The sequence below is a fragment of the Nyctibius grandis genome, chromosome 9 (genome assembly GCF_013368605.1).
Source record: "Nyctibius grandis isolate bNycGra1 chromosome 9, bNycGra1.pri, whole genome shotgun sequence".
Taxonomy (NCBI): domain Eukaryota; kingdom Metazoa; phylum Chordata; class Aves; order Nyctibiiformes; family Nyctibiidae; genus Nyctibius; species Nyctibius grandis.
Window position 1 is genome coordinate 41,973,795 of NC_090666.1, and position 24,602 is coordinate 41,998,396.

The 24,602-nt window shown below is 44.3% G+C and overlaps 2 protein-coding genes across 5 annotated transcripts in view; both read left to right on the plus strand.

Annotated features, from left to right (window-relative positions):
- The first annotated feature begins 781 nt into the window (after positions 1–781).
- On the plus strand, positions 782–15,696 carry TNFAIP6 (TNF alpha induced protein 6). Its single transcript, XM_068407625.1, has 6 exons — positions 782–919; positions 7,812–7,949; positions 9,702–9,863; positions 12,680–12,908; positions 13,955–13,995; positions 14,766–15,696. Exons 1-6 carry the CDS (start codon positions 826–828, stop codon positions 14,927–14,929), a joined length of 828 nt encoding a protein of 275 aa, XP_068263726.1. The 5' UTR covers positions 782–825; the 3' UTR covers positions 14,930–15,696.
- A 2,220-nt stretch (positions 15,697–17,916) lies between these two features.
- Positions 17,917–24,602, plus strand: part of RIF1 (replication timing regulatory factor 1) — a 33,063-nt gene continuing 26,377 nt past the window's right edge. For 3 of the 4 annotated variants that reach the window (XM_068407620.1, XM_068407622.1, XM_068407623.1), the window contains exons 1-5: positions 17,923–18,029; positions 19,507–19,585; positions 19,868–19,964; positions 22,003–22,133; positions 23,035–23,129. In XM_068407620.1, the coding sequence (XP_068263721.1) occupies positions 17,923–18,029; positions 19,507–19,585; positions 19,868–19,964; positions 22,003–22,133; positions 23,035–23,129 (509 nt within the window). Of the gene's footprint in view, positions 18,030–19,506; positions 19,586–19,867; positions 19,965–22,002; positions 22,134–23,034; positions 23,130–24,602 lie in introns of all 4 variants that reach the window. The other variant, XM_068407624.1, reaches the window with a different exon arrangement.

Genomic DNA, 24,602 nt, shown 5'->3' on the forward strand with positions numbered 1-24,602 from the left:
TGGCTGCTCAGGAGCGTGGAGCACCAGACCATTTTCCATACTCTCATCTTTCCCCCTTTCTGCTCTCCCACTCACCCACAAGCAGCAGCTGCAGTATTCACTGCCAGCCAGAAGGGAAGACAAGCAGACAGCTGTCACGCTATGAATCAGATTTTAAACTGTGGTTTGGAGGGGAAGTTTTTAGCTTTATTTCCCACTTGCAGAACAAAGAGCATCTGTTTTTGACACTTGCAGTTTTATGCTGATCTGGGAGTTTGACTTGCAGTTACAGATTCCACGTAGGGAAACTGAATTCAAATAGCCACTGCAAAATATTCTCCTTACGTTTTTTCATTGATTAGGTCAGTGTGAAATTAAATCCAAATTATATATGGAAGAACAGAATGTTTAAATGAGAATGAGAGGTAATATGTGTGATTCTCTTCAGTCCTGTAAATAGTGTGACTAGAAACACTATAAGCAGATAGACTGGTCATTAGTTTTATTGTTTTATGGAATTTGAAGACAGCGAGTGCTGAAGAATGAACAGACTTTGGCTTGAAAAGCATTCATGTGTGCTGCAGTAGTGAGGGATAGAATGATTTCTTGGACACGCTGGGGATCAAGAGAGCCAAAAGTGAGTCACATGGGCGACTGCAGACATCGCAGTTAATTGTGTAATAATACTACAGCAAGCACAATTGGAGCAGGCTTGCTGACCTCATGGCTGAAAGCACTATTTAAGATCTGGCTCCCAGATGTTCCAATAGGATCCAGCCAGCTGCTAGCAGAGGTTACCCGGAGCGTTTTAACAGGGAACATTTACAGCCCAAGAGTTCAGAAGAGATGATTGCACTCGTTTTCTTTTCTGCCCTGCTGTGGGACAAGGCTGAAGCGTGGGGATTCAAGGACGGAGTGCTGCATAACTCCATCTGGTTAGGTAAGAAATAATTTAATCGTGAATGTTTTGCTGCAGAAGTCACTGTGTTTGTTTAATAGCATAAAAATGAGCACCTAGCCGTACAAAATTGAGCCGTGCATTAATATTAGCAAAATCGTGCATTGAAATTGGTGATCATCTGAGTAGTGGCTGTAAGTTTTGTCCTTCTGACCTTACTATTTTTACCATTTCTCTGAAGTGCAGGAAAAAGTAGTTATGGAATATTTCATCTGAACATGTTTTCCTACACCATGAGGTAAAGTGAAAACAGCGTTAAATAACAGTTGCTTCTAATGAAGGAAAACGAGTATGAAAAGAAACATTTGCCAAAGGAATGAATTACTTTCTGCCTGAACATACTTCAGATGCCTGGGTCCTACATATGAAACTAAATGATCTGGAAATAATAGTGATAATATTTCCTAGGTTTCTAGGAAAGTACAGAAATGTATATGTTTTGGCCGTTGGTTTGTTCACATCATTAAACAGCGGAGGGATTTCAAAAGGGCTATAGAAAATGCTGTGGGAATAGTTTCTTATACTTCAAGTGGGTTTAAATAGCTCTTAGAGTTCTTTATAGATCCTTATAATTATCCAATAAAACAGAAAGGCATATTCAGAATATAGTCACATAAAGGATGCCAAAACAAAAACATGCACCGAGTGCCCCTTTGTATAGACAAACACTGACCAACTCCTTTATCCTCTCCAGAATGTTGCATATTTCTTTAAGGGTTGTAAGGAATTCCTGTAGCCGGTACACGCTTCTGTTGTGCTCAGATGTTTTGTGAGGGATTGGGGCCACGCTCTATTAGCTGGTGCAGCAGCCACGTGACTCCAGTCTCTTCTCAGAGGACTGTGTAAACTAACAGGAATATAAATGAGAAGGAGAAGGGATCTATATTGTTTTCCATTCGACTGCACATTTTTAATGACTTCTCTTTCCTTCTAAACTTGGAACACGCCTGCTGCGTCCCGTAGCTGCTGAAGGTGCTCGGGTGGGGGAGAGCTCGGGGGGAGGACAGCTTGGCAGCTTCATGCACCACCTCAAGGGGCTGCTATTCAAAAAAAGGGTGGCAGAGAAGAGGTTTGTGTGAGAAACAAGCAAAGCTAGTATTCTTGGGTGGAATAACAGTGAGGAGACACAGAGGATAAGCAGGCCTGAGGCTGTGTTAAGCCCTGATAACAGGGGCAGAGAAGTTGAATTTGGTACAGGCTGTGATGGGTATTCTTGTGTGGAAGGGATGTGGTCGGAGCAATGAGCAAAGGGGCTTCGCAGAGCCACGAAGATGATTAAGGGAGTGGAACATCTCCCTTCTGAGGAGAGGCTGAGGGAGCTGGGTCTCTTTAGCTTGGAGAAGAGGAGACTGAGGGGTGACCTCATTAATGTTTATAAATATGTAAAGGGCAAGTGTCATGAGGATGGAGCCAGGCTCTTCTCAGTGACATCCCTTGACAGGACAAGGGGCAACGGGTGCAAGCTGGAGCACAGGAGGTTCCACATAAATATGAGGAAAAACTTCTTTACGGTGAGGGTGACAGAGCACTGGAACAGGCTGCCCAGAGAGGTTGTGGAGTCTCCTTCTCTGGAGACATTCAAAACCCACCTGGACGTGTTCCTGTGTGATATGGTCTAGGTAATCCTGCCCCGGCAGGGGGATTGGACTAGATGATCTTTCGAGGTCCCTTCCAATCCCTGACATTCTGTGTCTGTGTCTGTGTCTGAGTCAGGGTCCTGTTTTTCTGTAGCCTGCACAGGCTGTCCCTGCACAAGTGACCAGCACATGGCCGTGCACAGGTCCTGCCTGTGCTCTAACCATTCTCACGTCCCCTGGCACAGTTTTGCTCTCAGCCAGTCAGTGGTCTTCTAAAGAGTGCTCCAGTGCAGCACCAGCAAGAGCCGGGCCACGGACCATCCCTGGATGAGACCACCCTGGTGCCAGGGAAGAGAGCCCAGGCACACATCATGCCACTTGCACTCATGGCCAAGGAATGGGTCCTGGGTGTTTTATTTGCAGATACTGGTGTATCCACATGACTGCTGCAACCAGCCACGCTCGGTGTAGCATTCAGGGGCTTCTGCAGCATAAATGTGAATTTGTGATAGCAGTGATCATTTAAGCAGTTTTATGAATTGAAGTCAATTTGAAGAAAAAATTTTCTAATTCTTTAAAATGAAGAAACAGAGCGTTAACTGGAATGCATAATAAAATTGTTTTGCTACACCGTTAGCATTTACCATGAGAGTAAATAAAAATAATCCATGGGGTAAAAAGTGATGAGTTGCTCTAAATAAACAAACACAGGCAAAATCTGGAAGCACAGTGTGCAAGTGTGAAGTAACCACTCTGCTTTCTTATCTCCAGGCCTCTGTTGAAGCTCCTTTAGAAGTGCATGATCTAGTGTAACTACAGCAACAAAATCATCGAAACAAACCTCAAAATGCAGTTAATTGAATTACCAATGGAGTTCAGTGATATTATATATAAATAAAGAAAAATTTGGCAAAATCACAGCCATCCAATTTATGCAGCTTTGTATTTAAAAAAAAAAAGTGTCACTTGAACAGTAAAACAAGTAACCTCAATCTCATACTCATTGTGCACGAGCTTTTTACAAGGACAAGTAGTGACAGGACGAGGAGGAACGGTTTTAAACTGAAAGAGGGGAGATTGAGATGAGATATTAGGAAGAAATTCTTTGCTGTGAGGGTGGTGAGACCCTGGCCCAGGTTGCCCAGAGAAGCTGTGGCTGCCCCCTCCCTGGCAGTGTTCAAGGGCAGGTTGGATGGGGCTTGGAGCAACCTGGTCTAGTGGAAGGTGTCCCTGCCCATGGCAGGGGGTTGGAACTGGATGATCTTTAAGGTCCCTTCCAACCCAAACCAGTCTGTGATTCTATGATTCTATGATTAAAGCAAGACATTGTCCCTTGAATAAAACCTCAGAATGCGCAGTGACACCCGAGCTTTGCTTATCTCCTCTCCTGCTGATAAAGCACTATCCAGACCAAATTGAAAATGAAGGGAGTTTTCCATTTTACCTTTCTCCCTCAGTAAATCAGTTGCACAAATATAAAATCTTGAATTACTGGCAGTCTAGAAATGCTCATGTCTTTTACCTTTTTTCTTGTTACAAAACCTCGTTTTCTCGGTAAGCGTGCAGTCCTCCTGCAGCTGCCTGTACCACCTTCCTGTTAATGTCTTTCTTGTGTGAGTGGAATTTTATTGTTGCTCATTTTTGACACAAGCACGTTATAACCAAAGGTTTATTGTAAACTGTTGAGAAGATTGGAGCAGTCTTGCCCAAATATGCTCATACGCTTATTTGAGTGCCACAAAGTAGGTTTCCCCGGACAGCTGCTGCTCGCTTTGTGTTCAGAATTTCATCCCCGTTCGCACGCTGTGTGTCAGTGTGGTTTAGGGGCCCCACCTGCCCCGTGTGGTGGAGTACTCCGAGGATGACCATGCATGTTAGCACAGGCCCATGCCAGTAACTCTACATGGCCCTCCTCTGTACTCAGCACTGGTGAGGCCGCACCTTGAATCCTGTGTCCAGTTCTGGGCCCCGCACTTCAAGAGAGATGTTGAGGTGTTGGAGCAAGTCCAGAGGAGGGTGACCAAGCTGGTGAAGGGTCTGGAGGGTCTGACCTACGAGGAACTGCTGAGGGAGCTGGGGGTGTTTAGCCTGGAGAAGAGGAGGCTCAGAGGTGACCTTAGTGCACTCTACACCTACCTGAAGGGAGGTTGTAGTGGAGTGGGAGTCGGCCTCTTCTCCCAGGCAACCAGCGATAGGACAAGAGGACACAGCCTCAGGCTTGGCCAGGGGAGGTTCAGGTTGGACATTAGGAAGCATTTCTTCTCAGCAAGGGTCATTAGCCATTGGAAGGGGCTGCCCAGGGAGGTGGTGGAGTCACCATCTCTGGAGGGGTTTAAGAAAAGCCTGGACATGGCACTTAGTGCCATGGTCTAGTTGCCATGGTGGTGTCAGGGCAATGGTTGGGCTCGATGATCCCAGAGGGCTCTTCCAACCTGATTGATTCTGTGATTCTGTGAAAAGTTACGTATTTCTTTTCAGTTAGCATTTAGTATTTGTGTCATGCATATTGAGGGTACTTTATTAGGCCAAATTTCACGTTTGTTGTGTTTGTGCAGAAGAGATTGGCTACATTTTACCATCTCCTACTGCTGTGGGTGTGTGGAGGGTCGCTGTCCTTGCAGGATCCTGCTGTCCCTGGACTTCAAGAAGAGATTTTAAGAAATGTGAGTGGGAGGAAACATGTCCTGTCAGCCATGTAACCCATGATCTTTTGAGTAAGAACCAAAGAAGAAAAGCGGGTAGAGAAATCCCTGAGAGAACCATCCCAATATGCAGGTTTTTAGTCAAAGAACGAACGAACTTTGCTGAAAGCTCTCACTGTTGTCCAGGAAGATATTTCAGGCAGGTCAGATCACAGAATCACAGAATCACAGAATCAATCAGGTTGGAAGAGCCCCCTGGGATCATCGAGTCCAACCATTGCCCTGACACCACCATGGCAACTAGACCAGGGCACTAAGTGCCATGGCCAGGCTTGTCTTAAACCCCTCCAGAGATGGTGACTCCACCATCTCCCTGGGCAGCCCCTTCCAATGGCTAATGACCCTTGCTGAGAAGAAATTCTTCCTAATTTAAGACTAATAGTAATTCATGTGTGTGTGTGTGTTCATGTATGACTGTGAACATTTGTATATATGTATATACATACACAGATAAGTAAATATGTAAATGTATATTAATAGTTAATAAGTACAATGCTTTGACCTAGGTCTGGTTTTGCTGATGCAGTTTATCTTTCTGCACAGCCCCTAATGTAATTAAGAGGGAGGGATAAAAAATGCCAGTGAAAGCTCTGCTCAGTTAATTAGGATGTACTGTTAGGGAAGACCGTATCGTTAAACTGTGACACACCGAGCCAGCCTCAAATCTCAAAGCTTGGCGGAGTACATGTGTGTGGTCTGTCTTCCTGAAGGCTACTTTTGTCATGTTACGAAGGAGTAACAGAGCTACAGATTGGTGATTGCTCTCAGCAGGGTAACACCACCCACCAAGGCGTTGCAGGAAGACTCAGTGGTGCTGCTGTTGGTAGAGCAGCCGTTGCAGAACCTGCGATGAGCAGATCTTTCCAGCAATATTCTGAAAAACGTGGTGCCTGTCCATAGTGATATTTTAGAGTCAATAAGTGGGAGTACATACCTTTTGAGGGATAAGATTTGAAAACAATATTGCCAGGTGAAAAAGTCAGGAGAACAACTAAAAATGATAAGTTTTTACTGCTGGGTCCAAGAGTGAGGAGTCCGAGCAGTGGCGATGCCCCCTGAATCCCTGCTGGTACATCCAGCAGCAGTTCCAGGGAAGGAACAGGGTGGGTCTTGCAAAGGTGGCTGCCAGAGCCATGGGGGCTTTTACCAGCAACCAAGGGACAATAAGCTTTAAGGCTGCTCTTGCTTTGGCTGTGACTGGTCACCTTTGCAAAGGTGACAACCCTTAGAATTCAGTTGCCCCTTACTCTTTGGCTTCCTATGAATACATTTTTAATTTAAATAGATTTTTTTTAATACAGCATACCATTATTCCACAGCTATTAGTTGCTGTGACTCTTCTTTGCAATGGAACTGGCTTCTTCAGGAAGATTTTTCCACGGAATTTATGTTATCCCACGCCCATGCCAGTGACATTCCCAGTGATGTTACAGAAAGCAGCTCTCAGTCTTCTGAGACTGTTGTCAGCAATATCATTTACTTCCCTGGGCGCAAGGCCAGTGGCTGCGGGTCCAAAAACTCCATTGGCAAACGTCATTCTGTATCTAATGAGGGTTCTCACCATCGCTAACCACAATTCAGTGGTGACCGTGGGTTTTTTTAAAAAATATCCCAACCTAGCCAAAACTACTGACTCGAGTGTCCCTAGAAAAGACATTCTTTTTTTCCCATGGTACAAATAACTACTGTAAAAAATGCTTCCTGTTTTGCGTGTTTGTTCAGTCATGTTGACCAGTGATAGCTACAGGCAGCCATTTCTCTCAGATTACATGAAATATAAGAAAGATCGAAACAAAATCACCACTCAGATAGATATGCAGATTGGTTCTGAGACAGATTTCCATACAAGTGAAACATGACAAGATTATAAAACTTGTAGTAGTACCGATAGTTTCTAGGTTTCCCTGGAAAGCTGCTTTATATTGTACTTTCAACAGCAAAGAAAAAAATAATGAAGAAAGTGTATTAATTTTCTGTGCAGCACAAATGTCAGCCAGCAATTGTTCTGGTCCTGCCCTTCGTGACGCAAGCTCAGATATTTTTATTTCGCATTTTTATTCCCTTCAGTTTCTGCTTCTCCTCTAGCCAAGTAGCTCTGATTTAACTTCTCTGGAGAGTCAAAACAAAGCTCTGATTCATCTGACAAAGGCACTTACAAGTTACATCCAAAAGTATGCTGTGATAGCAATCCAGAACGAGCTTCCCCTGAGTGGGGTAGGATCCATGGAACCAGTGATGCTGACACCAGTCGATCGTTCCCATAACTACTGCCTTCTGCGTAGTCCTAGGGGACTCCTTCCCTGCCTTTGTTGATCTTGTTGTTCAAAAACTCACCAAGCTCTGACTAGCTCTGTTGTTCAAAACTTCTCCCAAACAAAAACATACCTTTGGGTTGAAAAATCATGCCTTTGGGTTGGGAGGGACATATTTTTCCTGGCGCTGTCCAAGTGGCACAGCTACTAGCTGACCATTTTGTTTCTCTTCTCACCTGGACAGCAGCCCAAAGTGCACGTCTTGGGGGTCCTGCGGGAGGTGGTGAGAGCACCCCAGAAGGTGGGCACAATGCTGAAATCATGTATTGCTTTGGTCCCACAGAGCGAGCAGCTGGAGTGTATCACAGGGAGTCACGCTCCGGGAAGTACCAGCTCACCTACGCAGAAGCCAAAGCAGTCTGTGAGTACGAGGGAGGACATCTAGCCACCTATCAGCAGCTGGAGGCGGCGAGAAAAATAGGTTCGGAAAAAATCGTGGCTGTTTGCTTTTCACATCGCTCATTCCTTGTGTTGCCAGTCTTGTATCTTCATGAACGTTATGAACTCTGGGACTGAGAGACTTGTAAACTCCCTGGAGCTGTCAGGGATGCCATCTGCACACAGCGCTTCGCATCCCCCTGGGCTCTGGGTGCAGCACAGTCCTGGAACCAGCAACACCCAGCGGAGAGCGGTCTGGCTGAGCTGGGAAGCAATGGTACCTCCCCAGCTACAGCACCTGGGGGGTGCTGGGGGCTGCGCGGGAAGGCGTTTATCCCCGGGGAGCTTCCGTAGTAAATGTGTGTTGCTATTTTTCACATCATCAGTCAAGATGCTTTCATAGTGTTTATTCCAGCCATATTTGCTCTGAGAGAGAGTGAGTGGTGTGGTTGGAGTGAAAAGTGGAGCTGAGTGAGGGGTCTACTGTATTTCTATGTGATTCCTAATGAGAAATGATGTTGAGGTGTTGGAGCAAGTCCAGAGGAGGGTGACCAAGCTGGTGAAGGGTCTGGAGGGTCTGACCTATGAGGAACGGCTGAGGGAGCTGGGGGTGTTTAGCCTGGAGAAGAGGAGGCTCAGAGGTGACCTTAGTGCAGTCTACAACTACCTGAAGGGAGGTTGTAGCGCAGTGGGAGTCGGCCTCTTCTCCCAGGCAACCAGCGATAGGACAAGAGGACACAGCCTCAAGCTTGGCCAGGGGAGGTTCGGGTTGGACATGAGGAAGCATTTCTTCTCAGCAAGGGTCATTAGCCATTGGAAGGGGCTGCCCAGGGAGGTGGTGGAGTCACCATTTCTGGAGGGGTTTAAGAAAAGCCTGGCCATGGCACTTAGTGCCCTGGTCTAGTTGACAGGGTGGTGTCAGGGCAATGGTTGGACTCGATGATCCCAGAGGGCTCTTCCAACCTCATTGATTCTGGGATTCTGTGAGTCTGTAATTCATTCAGAGCGTTAGGAAAACAATGGAAAATATCCTCCACTCCAGCAATTTGCAGGCTACGCCGCTGAGTCAGAAGCTGGCTCTCAGCACCAGCACACATGTAAAAAGGGTACTTTTGTCTCTTCTGAGTAGCTTCGTAGTCCTAGGACGCCACAAATATGTTCCAGTTCGTCTGGGTGAAAACATTGAATTGGTCTCTACCAGACAGTGAAAAACACTGCATTCTTTGGCTATTGTTTTTAAGTTCTCAGCCACAAAATGCATTAACAGCATCTTTTTGTTTGGCAAGGAATACTTGAGGCATTTCAGGTATTTAAATTGAAATTGAAAGTATTTTAAGTAAATACTTCGTTTTCTTAGCTGTCTTCTCTATGTAGGATTTTATTCACTCTCCGAACTTAATGCTGCACACTCTTGAGATATGATTGAGTAAATTTGTGTGAATTTAAAAGGGAAACAAAGAACACACTTATATAACCCATCCAATGTATAATTTGGTTGCAAATGCTGGTACAGCACTTAAAACTCACTACAGGGAAACTATATAGTCCATCTGCATTTGATCTTTGCTTTCAAATGAAGAACCAATAGTCATATTGTGGAGAACACAATGCAATTGTGTATCCTGTGTTTTAAATTGTCCTCTCAAAGTACCATTCTTTCCTGTAGTTCAATTTCTATTATTAGGCCAATTACACCCAACTCATTGATCAGCTTGAGTAAAACTTGAATAAAAAGCAGAGTTCCTTGCCTAGGATTGATTTATCACATCCCTGACTCTTTTTCTCCCTGTTGCAGGTTTCCACGTGTGTGCTGCTGGCTGGATGGCAAAGGGCAGAGTTGGTTATCCCATAGTAAAAGCTGGAGCCAACTGTGGCTTTGGAAAAACTGGTATTGTTGATTACGGGATCCGCCTCAACAGGAGCGAGAGATGGGATGCCTACTGCTACAATCCTAATGGTGTGTTCAAAAACAACCCGTTGCTCTTCGGGTCCGAGGTTATGCCTACCCACCATGCTGTCTGGCTGCACAAAGGCACCCAGGCTCTGCATGAGTTAGCTTCAATACCATAAACATGCTGTCTGAGAAGGGGGGCGTGTCGATACAGATTTATTTGGAGCCTTGCACCAAGCCCCCTCTGCTGTTCCCTGAGCTGATCTGGCTCGCGCAGAGCTCGGTGTCTCTACACTGCATTGTACCATATATAACGGGGCCTAAGCAAAGTTCTTTCAGAGACTAAAAATGGAATGATATGCTGTTGTTGAGTAAAAAGGTAAGTAATATTTCCAATGTGATGTGCGAATGTCTTGTCTTGTGTAAGAGTGTTTACATTTAGCCTACAATTTCATTTAAATGACTAATCGAGGTGTTTAACAAGGGAACCGTTTTCCAGATATTTTGCGTGTGAACAGGCTAAATTTAGTGTTAACCCTGATGCCTTCTTTCTTGTGCCTGAGATAAAACAGCTTTTGAAAATGCCATGTCTGGGACTGAAACACCTGCAGATCCAGCTCGCAGCAGGGCCGTGTGCGTGTCTGCGTGCATGTGTAACTAGAGGAAGAGAAGTGGATCTCCAAAGCAGATCTGGAGTCACGGTTCAAATGTGACTGACACCTGGAGCACCTCTCTTATGTGGAGAGGCTGAGGGAGCTGGGTCGGTTCTGCTTGGAGAAGAGCAGACTGAGAGGGGATCTTATCAACACTTACAAATACCTTAGGGGCGGGTGTCAAGAGGAGGGGACCAGACTTTTCTCAGTGGTGCCCAGTGACAGGACAAGGGGCAATGGGCACAAGCTGAAACATGGGAAGTTCCATCTGAATATGAGGAGGAACTTCTTTGCTGTGAGGGTGCCAGAGCCCTGGAACAGGCTGCGCAGGGAGGGGGGAGTCTCCTTCTCTGGAGATATTCAAACCCACCTGGACACGACCCTGTGCAACGTGCTCTGGGTGAACCTGCTTTGGCAGGGGGTTGGGCGACATGATCTCCAGAGGGCCCTTCCAACCCTTAACCATTCTATGATTCTGTGACTTCACCAGATACAGGACATCTCTCCATTCACTACACTGCAGATGACTGAAATATTGACATGGATGGTGTTTCTGTTTAGCTTGATATCACTTTGTATAGCAGGGAAGACAGAAAAAGTAGGCACCAAGAAGAAAAGCAAAGCTTAACTTTGTGCACTGCTTGGCTCTCCTACTACTCTCCTGAACCTGCCAGGGGAGGTTCAGGTTGGACATTAGGAAGCATTTCTTCTGAGCAAGGGTCATTAGCCATTGGAAGGGGCTGCCCAGGGAGGTGGTGGAGTCACCATCTCTGGAGGTGTTTAAGAAAAGCCTGGACATGGCACTTAGTGCCCTGGTCTAGTTGCCATGGTGGTGTCAGGGCAATGGTTGGACTCGATGATCCCAGAGGGCTCTTCCAACCTCATTGACTCTGTGATTCTGCGTGTACTCCAAGTGCATTACCCTGCCTGGCAGAGCCAAAAGCTGGAGTCGTCCGTGACGTCTGTACAGCTGTGCACATTTTGTTTGCGCTCAGAGGGCTTGAGCTTGTTTATGTGAGTGGGGCAGTTGTTAATCACATAGCTCTGTGGGGTGGGGGACGTTCGCAGATGTTCAGCATACAAAGAGAACTGCGAGAGAGGCCTCTGCGTTCGTTATTGCTGCACGTAAACTGCCAGCCCGACTTTCTCCTTTGTCAGCCTTCTCCTCTGGGCTGAGGGAGTTATTTTCCAAATGCACTGTTTGGTGAGAGGACAAAAGGAAACCAGAACTGCCAACACTCAGCAGACAGCTTGAGTCACCCCCATTAAAGGGATGTGTATTCACGCTTGCTGGACAGTCTGCCACAAAGCCTGGCCACGAAGTCTGTTTGCAGGTGGGAGACAAGTAGCCTGGTGGAACAAAGACAAATCTTGGATTGAACTGAGCCTATGCTCTTCTTTGGGATGCTAAAGGTGTCAAGAGGAACTTGTGGAACTGTTAGCGTGTTTGAAATGTACACCCAACCTAGCACAGATCTGGAGCTGAAAAGTACGGGACTCGTGGACAATGTACAGACTAAGAGGGTTAATCCCACTGTCCAGCTTGAGGCTCCTAGCTCACGTGCCCTGAATCTCCCTTAGAAAGTACCTCCCTCTCTGCCAGGTCTGAACTTGGGGAACTGTGACAAATCCTAAAGCCAGGCAGTGTGAGGTCCCCAGATTGGTTGGTCCCACTGCCAGGGAGCTGGTAAAGTTCAAAAGGCCACTGAATCGAACCGGAATGAGCGTTTTTTGTCCCAAAGGAGACATTCCAAAGGGAGTGAAGAGCTGCAGCAATAACAGGAGAACAATGCAATGTATGGAGTCACTTGCTTTTATACTTTTTTTTTGTAGAAGACACACTTTCAAGAGGTTTTTGCAGAAGAAAGTGAATGCCAGGGTGACTTCCAAGTACAGGTGTAAAGCTTAGAGTTTGACATTGCCAGAAACCCCAAATGCCTTTGACATAAAACACTTAGCTCTGGCCCAAAGTCCACTGCAGTCAATGAAAGCTTTTCCTCTGAATGCCGTGAGTGTTGGATCATGCCTCTTGTTTCCAAACTATCTGCTCCCAAAAGCTAGCAATGACTGACATTTCTTGCAACTGCTGAAATAGATGAAAAGTGCTGTCACGCTGGGTGTTCCTGTGTGATCTTCTACGGACCTGCTGGGTCAAATTGCACAAAGATTTAAACCATAGCCACGTCCAGAATGAACACTTAAACTCTGTTGTTTTTATTTTTCTCTTAGGAAAAGAATGTGGTGGAGTCTTCACAGATTCAAAACACGTTTTTAAGTCACCAGGCTACCCAAATGAGTATGAAAACGACCAAATTTGCTACTGGCACATTAGAGTAAAGTATGGACAGCGTATTCACCTACAGTTTCTAGAGTTTGATGTTGAAGACGACATTGCTTGTATGGCTGATTTCTTGGAAATCTATGACAGCTATGATGATATCAGTGGCTTTGTGGGCAGGTAAAGCAATTCCAGCTTTAATATGCAAATAATCAAATGACTTAATTTTTTTCCCAGCACATTACTTCAGAAGAACACCGTATTACCTTATCCAATTAGCATCTCTCATACACCCATAATACTTGTAGCAATTGACTTATCTTTCCTGGCAATTTACTGTCATTACCACAGGCCTGTAAAGAGTTTCACAGAATGTGCTTTGCCATTTTCTGCTTTGTTAAATCACAAGAAGGAAAGCTGCAAGACTTTTTAGTTAGTTGCTTATCTTAATTCTCTATTATTTTACAGGAATAACTCTTAGCAATCTCAAACAGAATTTTGTATTTGCTTTAATTGAAAGGAGGGAGGTGGAGTGTTAAACTTAACAAAAATGTATTTAAGTTACTAGTCGCTACAAAAGTAAAATATTTTCTAACAATATCAGAACAGAACAAGAATTATATATAAGCTCTCTTACTAGTTTCCCTCTTTGCTTAGTTTTCACTTTCTTTTCTTTGATGTCATATTTTTGCTTGTCCTTTAGCAGTCATATTTTGCTATGAAGTACCTCAATTTTCCAGAACAAAAAATAAACCAGGAAAAGTGATAAAAACCACTTTGCAATTCCTGCCACTTTTCACATCCTCTCTACAAATCATGTGCAGCAAAGCAAGGATATAGCCCATTTGTTTTGCTTTTACAGATAACTTTAAATGTTTTTCTTGACAATGTTCTTCCTTTCTTAGCCTTGGGCCATTGTTCTTCTCCTTAATGCCTTGTTAAATTGCTCTTTTGCTTGTTTTGCATCATTTACTTCCTGCATATATTGAAAAATATTTCCTGCATTTTTCCCTCTGCTAAATCCTACTGTAAGATAATGACAAAAATTCGTTAGGCAATTGCTTTAATGTACAGCAGAGAATTACATACACTGAATACCTCTAACCAGCTTAGCCCCAAAGGAGAGTGCAGCCTGAGAGCCACCGTTCAGCATAGGTCCTCATATAGTGGGGGTTTGGCATATTTGCTGTGTCGTTTAGTCATGACCATTTGCATTTTTTTTCCAGGTTTTGTGGAGATGAGTTGCCAGATGATATCATTAGCACAGGTAATATATTTGCAGTCTTTATGGTAAAAAAAAAAATCAGCCCAAATCACCTTTTCTCCCTGCTTTCTAATAATATATGATAAAGATGTCCAAAGACACAATCTCTTCGTGTCATAACCTGCTATTCAAAACTGCCAGCGTGCTCTTTCATCAATGCAATTACTTCTAAATAAATGTAAAAGGAAAAAAGTCTGGTTAGAAGATCACCAGGGTGCATCCTGCTGGCCTTACAGGGGCAGTACACCTACGCACCTTGAGCTGTCACGCAGGCGTCTTGATACAGCCCATCTGTCATGAGTAACTGAATAAATTTTTCCCATTTCAAGAGCAAGGATTGCCAGAACACTTCCAAAGCTGCTTGTAGACATTATTCTGTGTGTCATCAACAAGCTCACCCCTGTGGCACCTAGAGATCCATGAGGCTCTATGCCAGATGTGTCTCTCACGTGAAGCGTGACATTTCACACGTAGGGTGAAGCAGAGTGTTTTAAAGAACAGAAAATGCTTTGCAGAAAGTGCTGGCTACAGCAAAGCTTTATCAGCCTCTGGGCTCTGTGGACAAAGAAAACTGATGAAAATCTGCCTGGTTTTCCGTGGGGCTGATGGAATTGGAATCCTCCCAGGCCGCAGCAGGGAAGCAGACAGACCAGGTGGATTGCTCTAAAGATCTCAGAAGCAAACAAGAAAGAACACTTCAAAAATAACTCTGAAATATCACATTTTTATACTACCTGAAAACATAACCTTTGTTTGTCTTTTTCTTGTCCCAGGCAATGTTATGACCTTGAAGTTTTTGACAGATGCCTCAGTGACTGCTGGTGGTTTTCAAATTAGATATATTACTATGGACATGCCTTCAAAGCCAAGCGATGGAAAGAATACAACATCCCAAGGAAAACCAAACTTCTTAGCTGGAAAATTTGGTATTATGTGAGCAAAGAGACACACTCATTAAGAAGCGTGTTTTAGAAACCAGTTCAGATATCTGTTTCTTCAGATAAGACATTTTCTTCATAACTTTCTGACTTTTTGTTTTCTGCTTTTATATAAGTTTTGTTAATAAAGTATACTAGGAAATAAATTATAAAATGTACTTACATGAATAATAGAAGACTATTTTTAGATTGCAAGTACTGTAAAAATCTGAAGAATTCATTGTTACCAAAGATTTAAAACCTATTTTTCTATATAAACTGCTCCTTCTCCTCATTTCTTGCACAATTTGAAGAAACTTTTTGTGTGACCGTTTAAATTATTTTTAAATGTAATATGCTGTTCTATCCTTATTTTCCTTTAGAGTAAGCTTATTTTTAAGATACATAAATTCATCTTGTGGATGGCCTAGCAGCCGCCCACGTAATTGCCTGAAGTCAGAAGACTGGGAAGCAGGATGAACAGCACAGAATCAATTACATTATCATCATAATTTTGTTGTAGGATGAATCAGAAACTACTCAATGAATTTTGTCAGGGTTTCCTCATCCAGAGAAGAGATGTTCAAGTCCTTTCACTTCTCTGATTTCACTTAGTAAAGAACCAAATGAAAGACTTGGTAATGATAATAAAACTGGTGAGATGAAGCATCAGAAGAAATTGCTGAGTGCCAGCAGATCCCTTCAGAAGATCCTGTCGAGATGCTGTACGTTGTTTACACGGGTTTTAAGAAGACTGTACTATTTTTAATTGATGAACATAAATCATTCTCCGTATGTTTTTAACTTCAGTTTAAATTCCTCAGTCTGAAGCAGCATTAAAGCTACCTCTGTTTTAATTGTGTCCTGAGTTTCCAATGAATTATTTTTATTTCTTGAGAACTTTTCAGACTTTGAAATGTTTTTCTTGATTTAAAGCAGTGAATAAGTTTTAAGAGTTTCTTTCTTTTGCTCTGAATATTTTCTTGACCCCAGATCTGCTGAAGCCTAAGGGCCCACTGAGAATCTTCCTGTGAATTATTTTTTTGTTTGGAGCATTGTGAATCCCTTAGAAAGACTTTTGCACAGGAGGAGGAGAATCTTAAGCTAATCAGACCCATCTTTGCTTTATTTATTCTAATTCGCGGTTCTTTAAATTTATTTAATCTTTGAGCTTTTATTACTGTAATTTCACTGGGAATGTGATCCTGCTTCCCGACTTTACTGGAGAACAATGTTGCAGCTAGCACTGCAGCTTCTCCCCCTGTGATTTCCAGCACTTTATTCATGCTTCATGGGAGCGCCAGGAAATAAAGTTCATATCACGGTGTTTAATGGGATCAAGCTGCACCTACAATCTGCTGGTGCTTTTTAATCCTGTCTCCTGGTGTACCGAATAAACCTTCTCATCTTTTGTTATAAAATGTCGTTAAACCTGTTCTCATCCTCCTGTTATAAAATGTCATTAAACCTGTTCTCATCCTCCTGTTACAGAACATCATTCCAGTTCTCCAAGATGAGCAAAAGTGTTTATTAATAAGGAAAACGCATGATGAGAACTGTTAACGTTTTGTTTATGACCTAGGGTGGTGTTTTGTTGGTTTTGTGGGGGTTTTTGTTGTTTCTTTAATTAAGAAGCAACAGGTCTTCACTTCAAGAAAGATGTTGAGGTGTTGGAGCGAGTCCAGAGGAGGGCGACCAAGCTGGTGAAGGGTTTGGAGGGTCTGACCTATGAGGAACGGCTGAGGGAGCTGGGGGTGTTTAGCCTGGAGAAGAGGAGGCTCAGAGGTGACCTTAGTGCAGTCTACAACTACCTGAAGGGAGGTTGTAGTGGAGTGGGAGTCGGCCTCTTCTCCCAGGCAACTAGTGATAGGACAAGAGGACACAGCCTCAAGCTTCGCCAGGGGAGGTTCAGGTTGGACATTAGGAAGCATTTCTTCTCAGCAAGGGTCATTAGCCATTGGAAGGGGCTGCCCAGGGAGGTGGTGGAGTCACCATCTCTGGAGGGGTTTAAGAAAAGCCTGGCCATGGCACTTAGTGCCCTGGTCTAGTTGCCGTGGTGGTGTCAGGGCAATGGTTGGACTTGATGATCCCACAGGGCTCTTCCAACCTCATTGATTCTGTGATTCTGTGATATGGATCATACGTACATATGGGTGTACAGGAAATATCTGCCTGTCTGGAAACCCCCATGGAGCTAGAGGGGTGACGCCGACTGGTGAAGAGTTGCTTTCCAGATCAGGCACTCCTGCTAAGCACCTCCACCACCACCACAAAGCCCTGCAGGGGACTAAGGAAGACCCAGCCAGGAACGTCACTGCTCAGGCCTATCTCCATCCCGGAGAAAATGGGTTTCTCCACACTTCGGATTTGCTGCCACTGCCGCTATTTCATATTACACCCACAAATGGAATTCACACGTGTCCCTTGTCCCCTCTCAGGGGCTTTACCACGCGGTGGGATGTACCGCGCACGGCCCGGTGCTGACAGTGCGGTGGATGTGGGCAGCTCTCGGTGCTGCAGCCACAGCACAGACCCACTAACGGGGTCTTAAGGAATTTCAGGGTCATGCAGGAGCCCAACTGTAACACGGAGCAGCTCTGGGAGGCCTAGACATTATTTTCCAGTCACAAATTAATGATTTGTAGCTCGCAGGAGCTCCCGGACGCCCGCGGCGCCGCAGCCCCTCACGGCCGCTGCCTGAGGCGAGAGGCGGCCCCCGCGCACGCCCCGCCCCCGGGCCGCCGCCTCCACCAATCGGCGACGAGGGGCGGTGCCCGCCGGGGGGGCGGTGCCCGACAGGCGCGGGAAGCGATCCATCGCTCCGCGCTCCGCCGCGCGCGGAGAGAAACGCGTGGCGCCGTTCGATGTCCTCCGGCTCGGCCGGCGGCCCTGCCTCGCCGCGCTCCCATTGGCTGGGACCCGCAGCCCGGGCCCGCGCGCCGCCAGGCCCGCCCGCCGCCATCTTAGCGCGGGAGCCTGCGCGGGGCGAGCGGTGGTTGCGCTCGGCGGCACCATGAGCGCTCCCGCCGCCGGCTCCAGCCTGCAGCCCCTGCTGGAGACCCTGGAGGACCCAGCGGCCCCGCCGGGGGACCTCACCGACGCGCACCTCACCATCGTCAAGTGAGTGCGGGCCGCGGCCGCCTCCTCGCGGCCGCGGGGGCAGCGTGAGGGGCGCGGGGAGGCCCCGCGCTGCCTGAGGGGACGGCGGCCGCCCGCGGCCTGTGGGGCTCCCCGCAGGCGCGGAGCGAGGGGGCGGTGTGCAGGCTTGGCCCGCGTGTGCCCAGGCCGGGGCAGGGGAGAGTGAGCCCCGGTACCCGCTGCCGCCGCGGCGGAGCAGGGGGGGGGAAGCTTCAGCCCGGCCTGAAATTCGGGGAGGGCTGCAGGGCTCGGGGCTGCGTGGCCGCCGGCTGGAGATCGTGGGAGATGTGCGGGCATGGAGGGAGGAAGCGGGGGAGGGCGTCTCTTCCGTCTGTGCTCACCCGAGAGCCTCTCCTCCTACATCTCGTGGGAGGTGGGTGAAGGGATGTTGGGAAATAATAACTTTTTTCGAACTGGAACAAGACTTGCATTCCAGCTTTCTGCTTGGAAAGCTTAGGCTTGCTGTGTTTTTCGGGTGTTGGAATGATCGTGTCTTCTCTGAATTGCATTTCTTGCTGGAAGGTGCTTTTTAACCATGAGGTTCTGCTTTTACCTGGATCTTTCGATTTGTTGGTGTATGCAAAGGCACTGTCTCTTTCCAGCAGTATTTCCCTTGAGTTCCTGTCGTACAGTTTTGTAGTAACTTATAAAGTTGTAACCGCTTAAATACCGTGGTCTAGTTGCCATGGTGGTGTCAGGGCAATGGTTGGACTCGATGATCCCAGAGGGCTCTTCCAACCTCATTGATTCTGTGATTCTGTGACACTGATCATACTGAGATTTTACGGGTTTCTAGTGATAACTGACAAAAAAGTCCTCACTTAAAGACAGTATCAGGCAGCAACAGATTTCTTAGATTGTCTTCTGGATGGTTGCACTTAATATCGTTGTTTTTTGCTACGTGAAGCTGATAAGTTAACGTTTTATAGGATAAGGATAGCTTTTCCATATGGATCTTCTTCAGGTATGTGCAAAATCATCGCTGCTAGTTGTCAAACCAGAATTGTCCTGGAGTGGGGAGCCTGCATTCTAGAGCTGCTTTTGAGGAATGGGCTTTTCAAGCTCATACATTTCTGTGGGAAGTTTATCTCATTTCCAACAGTCATTTAGAGCTTGCATATTAACTTCTAATGTTTTTATAAAAGTTGTCAAAAAACGAAAGCCCTTGATGGGTTTTTTTATGCTCCACAAGCACAAAATGGATCATTATTCACTTCGCTTTTTGCACTATACTAGAACACATGTACTTTATAATACAATATTCTACTGATGTGTCAGACTAATGATGTGGTGACTGTCATTTTTGCTCTTTAACCTCTTCAGTGTTGTGTGTTGGCTTTCTGAGGAAAGAAATTATTCTGTACTAGCTGATGAATTGTGTATTAGAAGTTTAAAGCTATGTCAATTATAACATGTTTAACCTGTGAATATTGCTTGTTTTTCCTTCTGTTCCCTGAAGTCGCTTGACGGGTGAGGAAGGCAAAGAATTCACTGCAGAAGTCAGAAGACATTTTCCTCAACTTTGCAAAGTGTTTAAGGTGTGTCTTTCCATTCAGTTTTCTACACTTCAGTGAACAAAGATATATATTTAGGTGGTCACGGTCAGTTGCCATTGTAAGAATTGGATTTGAGTTCATTTAATAAGAATTCAAGCTAGTGACATAGCAGTAGGGGTTTGTTGGCAAAATATATCTTCCATGTTGTTAGAGACTACTACAGAAAAAATAAAATTGGATGTGTTCAGGCAGTGTTAGGTATTAAGACAGTACTTCACAGCTATTTCTGTAAACTAAGACCTTGTGTATGTGCTTTTTTTTCAGGCACACATTTTGAGTCAAAACTCAGAGCTAAGTAATGCAGCGTTACAGGCACTAGGATTCTGCGTTTTTAATTCAAAGATTACATCTGAATTACCTGGTAAGCAAACAAACTTTGGTGTGGATGCTGAGTGTGTGTGTGTGTGTGTGTATATATATATTGGAGTTCTTTATTTTTTTGTTAGCATATACTTTAATTTTGACTAAGTTTATGGTTTCCAAGTGGTTCAGTGGTTTTGTCCCTTGTGTGAGCAGTGTGATCAGTTCACTAATTCCATCTTGTACAAAAAAAAAAATGTACTTTTTTAATGCTGTTATGCTAATACTCTTTTAACTTATAGTTTCGTTAAACACTTTGGTAGCTGTTAGGTACTATAATTGATTTTGTGGAATTAGGAATCCAAAAAGATGTCCAGGTGGAAAAAGAATGAAAAACATTTTTTTGTTTAGTAGAATTGGGGTATGTGTAGTAGTGCTTTTCAGTGTTTTCCAGCCTTTAACTGGTGATTCCTGGTTGTTACATGAAATCATAGAATGGTTTGGGTTGGAGGGGACCTTTAAAGGTCATCTAGTCCAACCCCAAATATTGTACTGTTAAATATTTCAAATTAAACTGATTTAAAATCATCCAAAATCTTATGGTCTACGTTCCTAGAAAGTGCTAAATCCCTTTAACAAAAGGTCTTGCTGTGAGAACTTGAGGCTGTGCATCAAGGTAAAAACACTGGATTTTGTTAATAGGGGAGAGTTGGCGGGTCCTTGGGAGGTACCTGCTGCACATTCCACGGGTCAGGCTTATCCAGTGGCAATAACGTGATCAGAAGCTGCTCAGTGTCAGCTGCCTGTGTGTGGGTGTCTCACGTTCAGCGGTGGTGGAAGGGGGTTAAGCTCAGCTTGCCTTTCATGGGCACAGAAGGAAATTAATTAATTGTGATTTGGCTGTTGCGTGGTGCGGGAGTCTAGAGGGATTGGACTAGATGATCTTTCAAGGTCCCTTCCAATCCCTAACATTCTGTGATTCTGTGATTCTGTGACTCTTGAAATGGTAATAACAAATGGCGTACTGTCAATTATTCTTTCTTTTCCTTCTGAGAAGTGTTAAATACTTTTGGACAGACGTTCTGGAATGACCTTTATTAGAGAGAAACTTACCTCTGGCAAGACTGAGCGAAATGATACGTGTGGATGTGCAGAGAGCATTTTTCTGTGTGATTCTGCCGTGCTGTTCACTGAAATTGATGCTTTCTCTCAGTTCTACTAATTTTTCAATGTCCTGCTTTCCTGTTACTCAAACTTTAGCCCAATTTCCTGTGAGAATGAGGCATCTCTAGTAATGTATATGTGGTTCCTTTCCTTTCTCCCACAACTTTTTTTTAACTGGTTGATAAATTACAGTCAATTTTGTTAGAGAATGTCAGGTTCCAGAAATAATTAGGTCCTGAAAACAGTGGAGAGTTAAGGAGAAGAGGACAAAAAGCATATGTACTCTTGATTGAGGGAAGGAGTGTATGTGAGCTTATCTCTGAGACAGTGAGATCATTTACCCACAAAGCCCAACTTTGTAAGAAACCAGGCTTCATTAGTTTTGAATTTTAAAGGAGTACATGATTTCTCCATCTGTCTTCCTAGTTGCATCTATGTCCTATGTTAGCCTTATTCTTTTTTGTGTGGTGAGCCCACTGTTACCTCAGTTACAGCTGTACTGCCCTCTTTAATAATAAAGCCTCTTGTAGACCCTAGAATGAATTTGTGTGTGTCAGTATAGCAGTGGAATTGACCAAAGTTCTGCTAAATTCACTTGAAATCCAAGAAGTTTTGAATAATTAAATATTTAATCTTTAGCTCTAGTGTTTTTATGTAAAATTCTTCTAGCTTTCTGGTTTTGTGGTTTCTTATAAAGATAATAGAAACTAATAATATTTGTATATTGGTATTCTGAGCTTTTTTCCTAGTTGATTTTGAGAGAAACTCCCCAAAATTGCCAAACAGTAATGTTTAAGACCTTAAATCATGTCCATTGAGACTTCTGGTTGAATGGACCTTTAGCAGTGTTAACTGAGCAGAATGACCTGAAACTTGCTAAGAAGCTGATTAGAATTTCATGACCAGAATTTGAGTGTTGTGCGTTCTGCTTTCAGCAACGGAGATACAAGACTTGCTGTCAATGGTGAACAGCGTTGCTGTAAAAACTTCAGACAAAAACACTCGCACTCGGGCACTTTGGGTGATCTCTAAGCAGACGTTTCCTCCTGAAATTGTTAAAAAAGAGGTAAGTTTCTTCACTTTTTTTTTTTTTTTGGGGTGGCCTGAGTTCCTGGGGAGAGGAGGCTTGTGCGATCTCTTGGTCACTCTCCGCTCAGTGGCTTTTGAATCTGAAGGTCATTTTCCATCAAATTTGACAGCCAAGTGTAGGGCCTAAGTTCTTGAAAAATTGTAAGGGCAGCTGCAGAGGGAAAAGAGCCAAGAAATTACTTCTCTTGAGGGAGAAGCTGCAATGTGAGCAATTCTGTTAGATACCAGTGAGTCCAGAGGAGGGCGACCAAGCTGTTGAAGGGTCTGGAGGGTCTGACCTACGAGGAACTGCTGAGGGAGCTGGGGGTGTTTAGCCTGGAGAAGACGATGGCTCAGAGGTGACCTTAGTGCAGTCTACAACTACCTGAAGGGAGGGTGTAGCGGAGTGGGAGTCGGCCTCTTCTCCCAGGCAGCCAGCGATAGGACAAGAGGACACAGCCTCAAGCTTGGCCAGGGGAGGGTCAGGTTGGACATTAGGAAGAATTTCTTCTCAAAAGGGGTCATTAGCCATTGGAAGGGGCTGCCCAGGGAGGTGGTGGAGTCACCATCTCTGGAGGGGTTTAAAAAAAGCCTGGACATGGCACTTAGTGCCCTGGTCTAGTTGCCATGGTGGTGTCAGGGCAATGGTTGGACTCAATGATCCCAGAGGGCTCTTCCAACCTGGTTGATTCTGTGTGATTCTGTGATTCTATACCAGTGAAGCAGCATAGGGGAGAAGTGTTGTGAATACTCCAGTTTGGTCAGAGCTCTAACCTTAGAACTAGACCTAGCATAATCCAAACACAGGGCACGGTCCTGGGAAACAAAATTTCAGAATTCCAGCTCCTTGGGGAACTATTTGTGTTCAGGTGCTCACTCTAATGTTCTTATTTCCTCAGGTGTCCAGTATTATTTCTACCCTGGAAACAATACTTACTAAAGGGGATGTACAGTCTATGGTGGTTGAATATGAAGCACTAAATGTTATTATACGGTATGGACACTGCAATGTTAAATTTTTAAAATAGGTGCTGAGTTTTTATGGAAAACTATTGAAACAAAATCTTAGTGGCACTAAGTACTCTAAAGAAAACATTTTTGAATGCGCTTTGAATTGTTCAATATGTTCAAGACTGTTTTCCCACGGCGTTTTGTATTGCAGTCAGTAGAACAGAGTGAAATTGTGTGAACTGCTGTGTTTGTCTCTGCCAGTGATTCTACTGAACCGCTTCATTTGCAAAATATTGCATTAATGATAACATGACAATTGATTCTGACACAGAAATTAGTCCGTATTCAGATAAACTTTAATTGCTTTCATTTTTAATGGCTTATTGGAAATTAATTCCAAAGTCACAAGTTATGTTTTTACATTCTAGCTTCTGTTTTCAGCACCTGTCTGGCTGAGAAATTCTCAGGCATTATATGGGGTTTTAGTTAAAAAGTCTCCTTGTTGCTTTACAAATTTTACTGCAGTGTTTCTCATAACGACTTTTCAGGACCAATACCAAGAATGCGTTGTTTTGGTCAGCAGTGCTGGAATAGTCAAATTTTATCTTTACTTAGTATAAACTTAATTTCTTTATTCTTAAATATGTTGAGCATATATCTTTGCTATTACTTAAGTATTCTCTGAACTTTTTGCATCTGGTTTGAACTGCAAATCCATTTTAAAGTGAAATAGTTGAAGCAGTAATCATTTGCTTATTTTATCTCCATTCTAGTGCATCCATTTTCTGTAGCACAGAAGTTGGATATAATAATTTACTTAGTATTTAGCCACTTCTTATTTGGCTAGTTGTGCACTAATTCCTCTTTTGCAAATCTGAGGTTCAGTAGACAATTTTTTCTGGAAAATTATGCATTTTATTAAATGGTTTCCTTTAGTTATTTTATATGTGTGTATATATATTTTAAAAAATTATATGTTTATTAAAAAGCATGTAGTTATCCTTAAGAGCAAGAGTTGTATCTGAAAATAATCTTTAAACAGATACTGGGTCTCAGGCTGTGCAAACCTGTGCTGCTTCAGGGTTTGAGTTGTTTTTCAAGAGCAGGCATAGGTTGTTTTCAGCACATGTTACCTGTTGGAACTGGTCTGGGCTGCTGAGAACACACAAGGGATTGTGACTATGCAAACTCTGTACTTGGTCACTGTTGTGATTTAACCCCAACTGGCAACTAAGCCCCACACAGCCTCTTGCTCACTCCTCCCTGGTGGGATGGGGGAGAGAATGGGAAGAGTAAAAGTGAGAAAACTCGTGGGTTGAGATAAAGACAGGGTAATAGATAAAGCAAAAGCTGTGCACGCAAGGAAAGCAAAACAAGGGATTCATACACCGCTTCCCGTTGGCAGGCAGGTGTTCAGCCCCCTCCAGGAAAGCAGGGATGCATCACGGGTAGCAGATACTTGGGAAGACAAGTGCCATCACTCCAAATGTCCCCCCCTTCCTCCTCCTTCCCCCAA

What these genes read in the sequence shown, in the direction of transcription:
- TNFAIP6 (XM_068407625.1), top strand. Translation starts at nt 826, where the DNA reads ATGATTGCACTCGTTTTCTTTTCTGCCCTGCTGTGGGACAAGGCTGAA. An exon ending in GCATAACTCCATCTGGTTAG is followed by an intron (nt 920 to 7,811) that starts GTAAGAAATAAT and finishes TTGGTCCCACAG; the next exon opens with AGCGAGCAGCTGGAGTGTAT. An exon ending in CTACTGCTACAATCCTAATG is followed by an intron (nt 9,864 to 12,679) that starts GTGTGTTCAAAA and finishes TTTTTCTCTTAG; the next exon opens with GAAAAGAATGTGGTGGAGTC.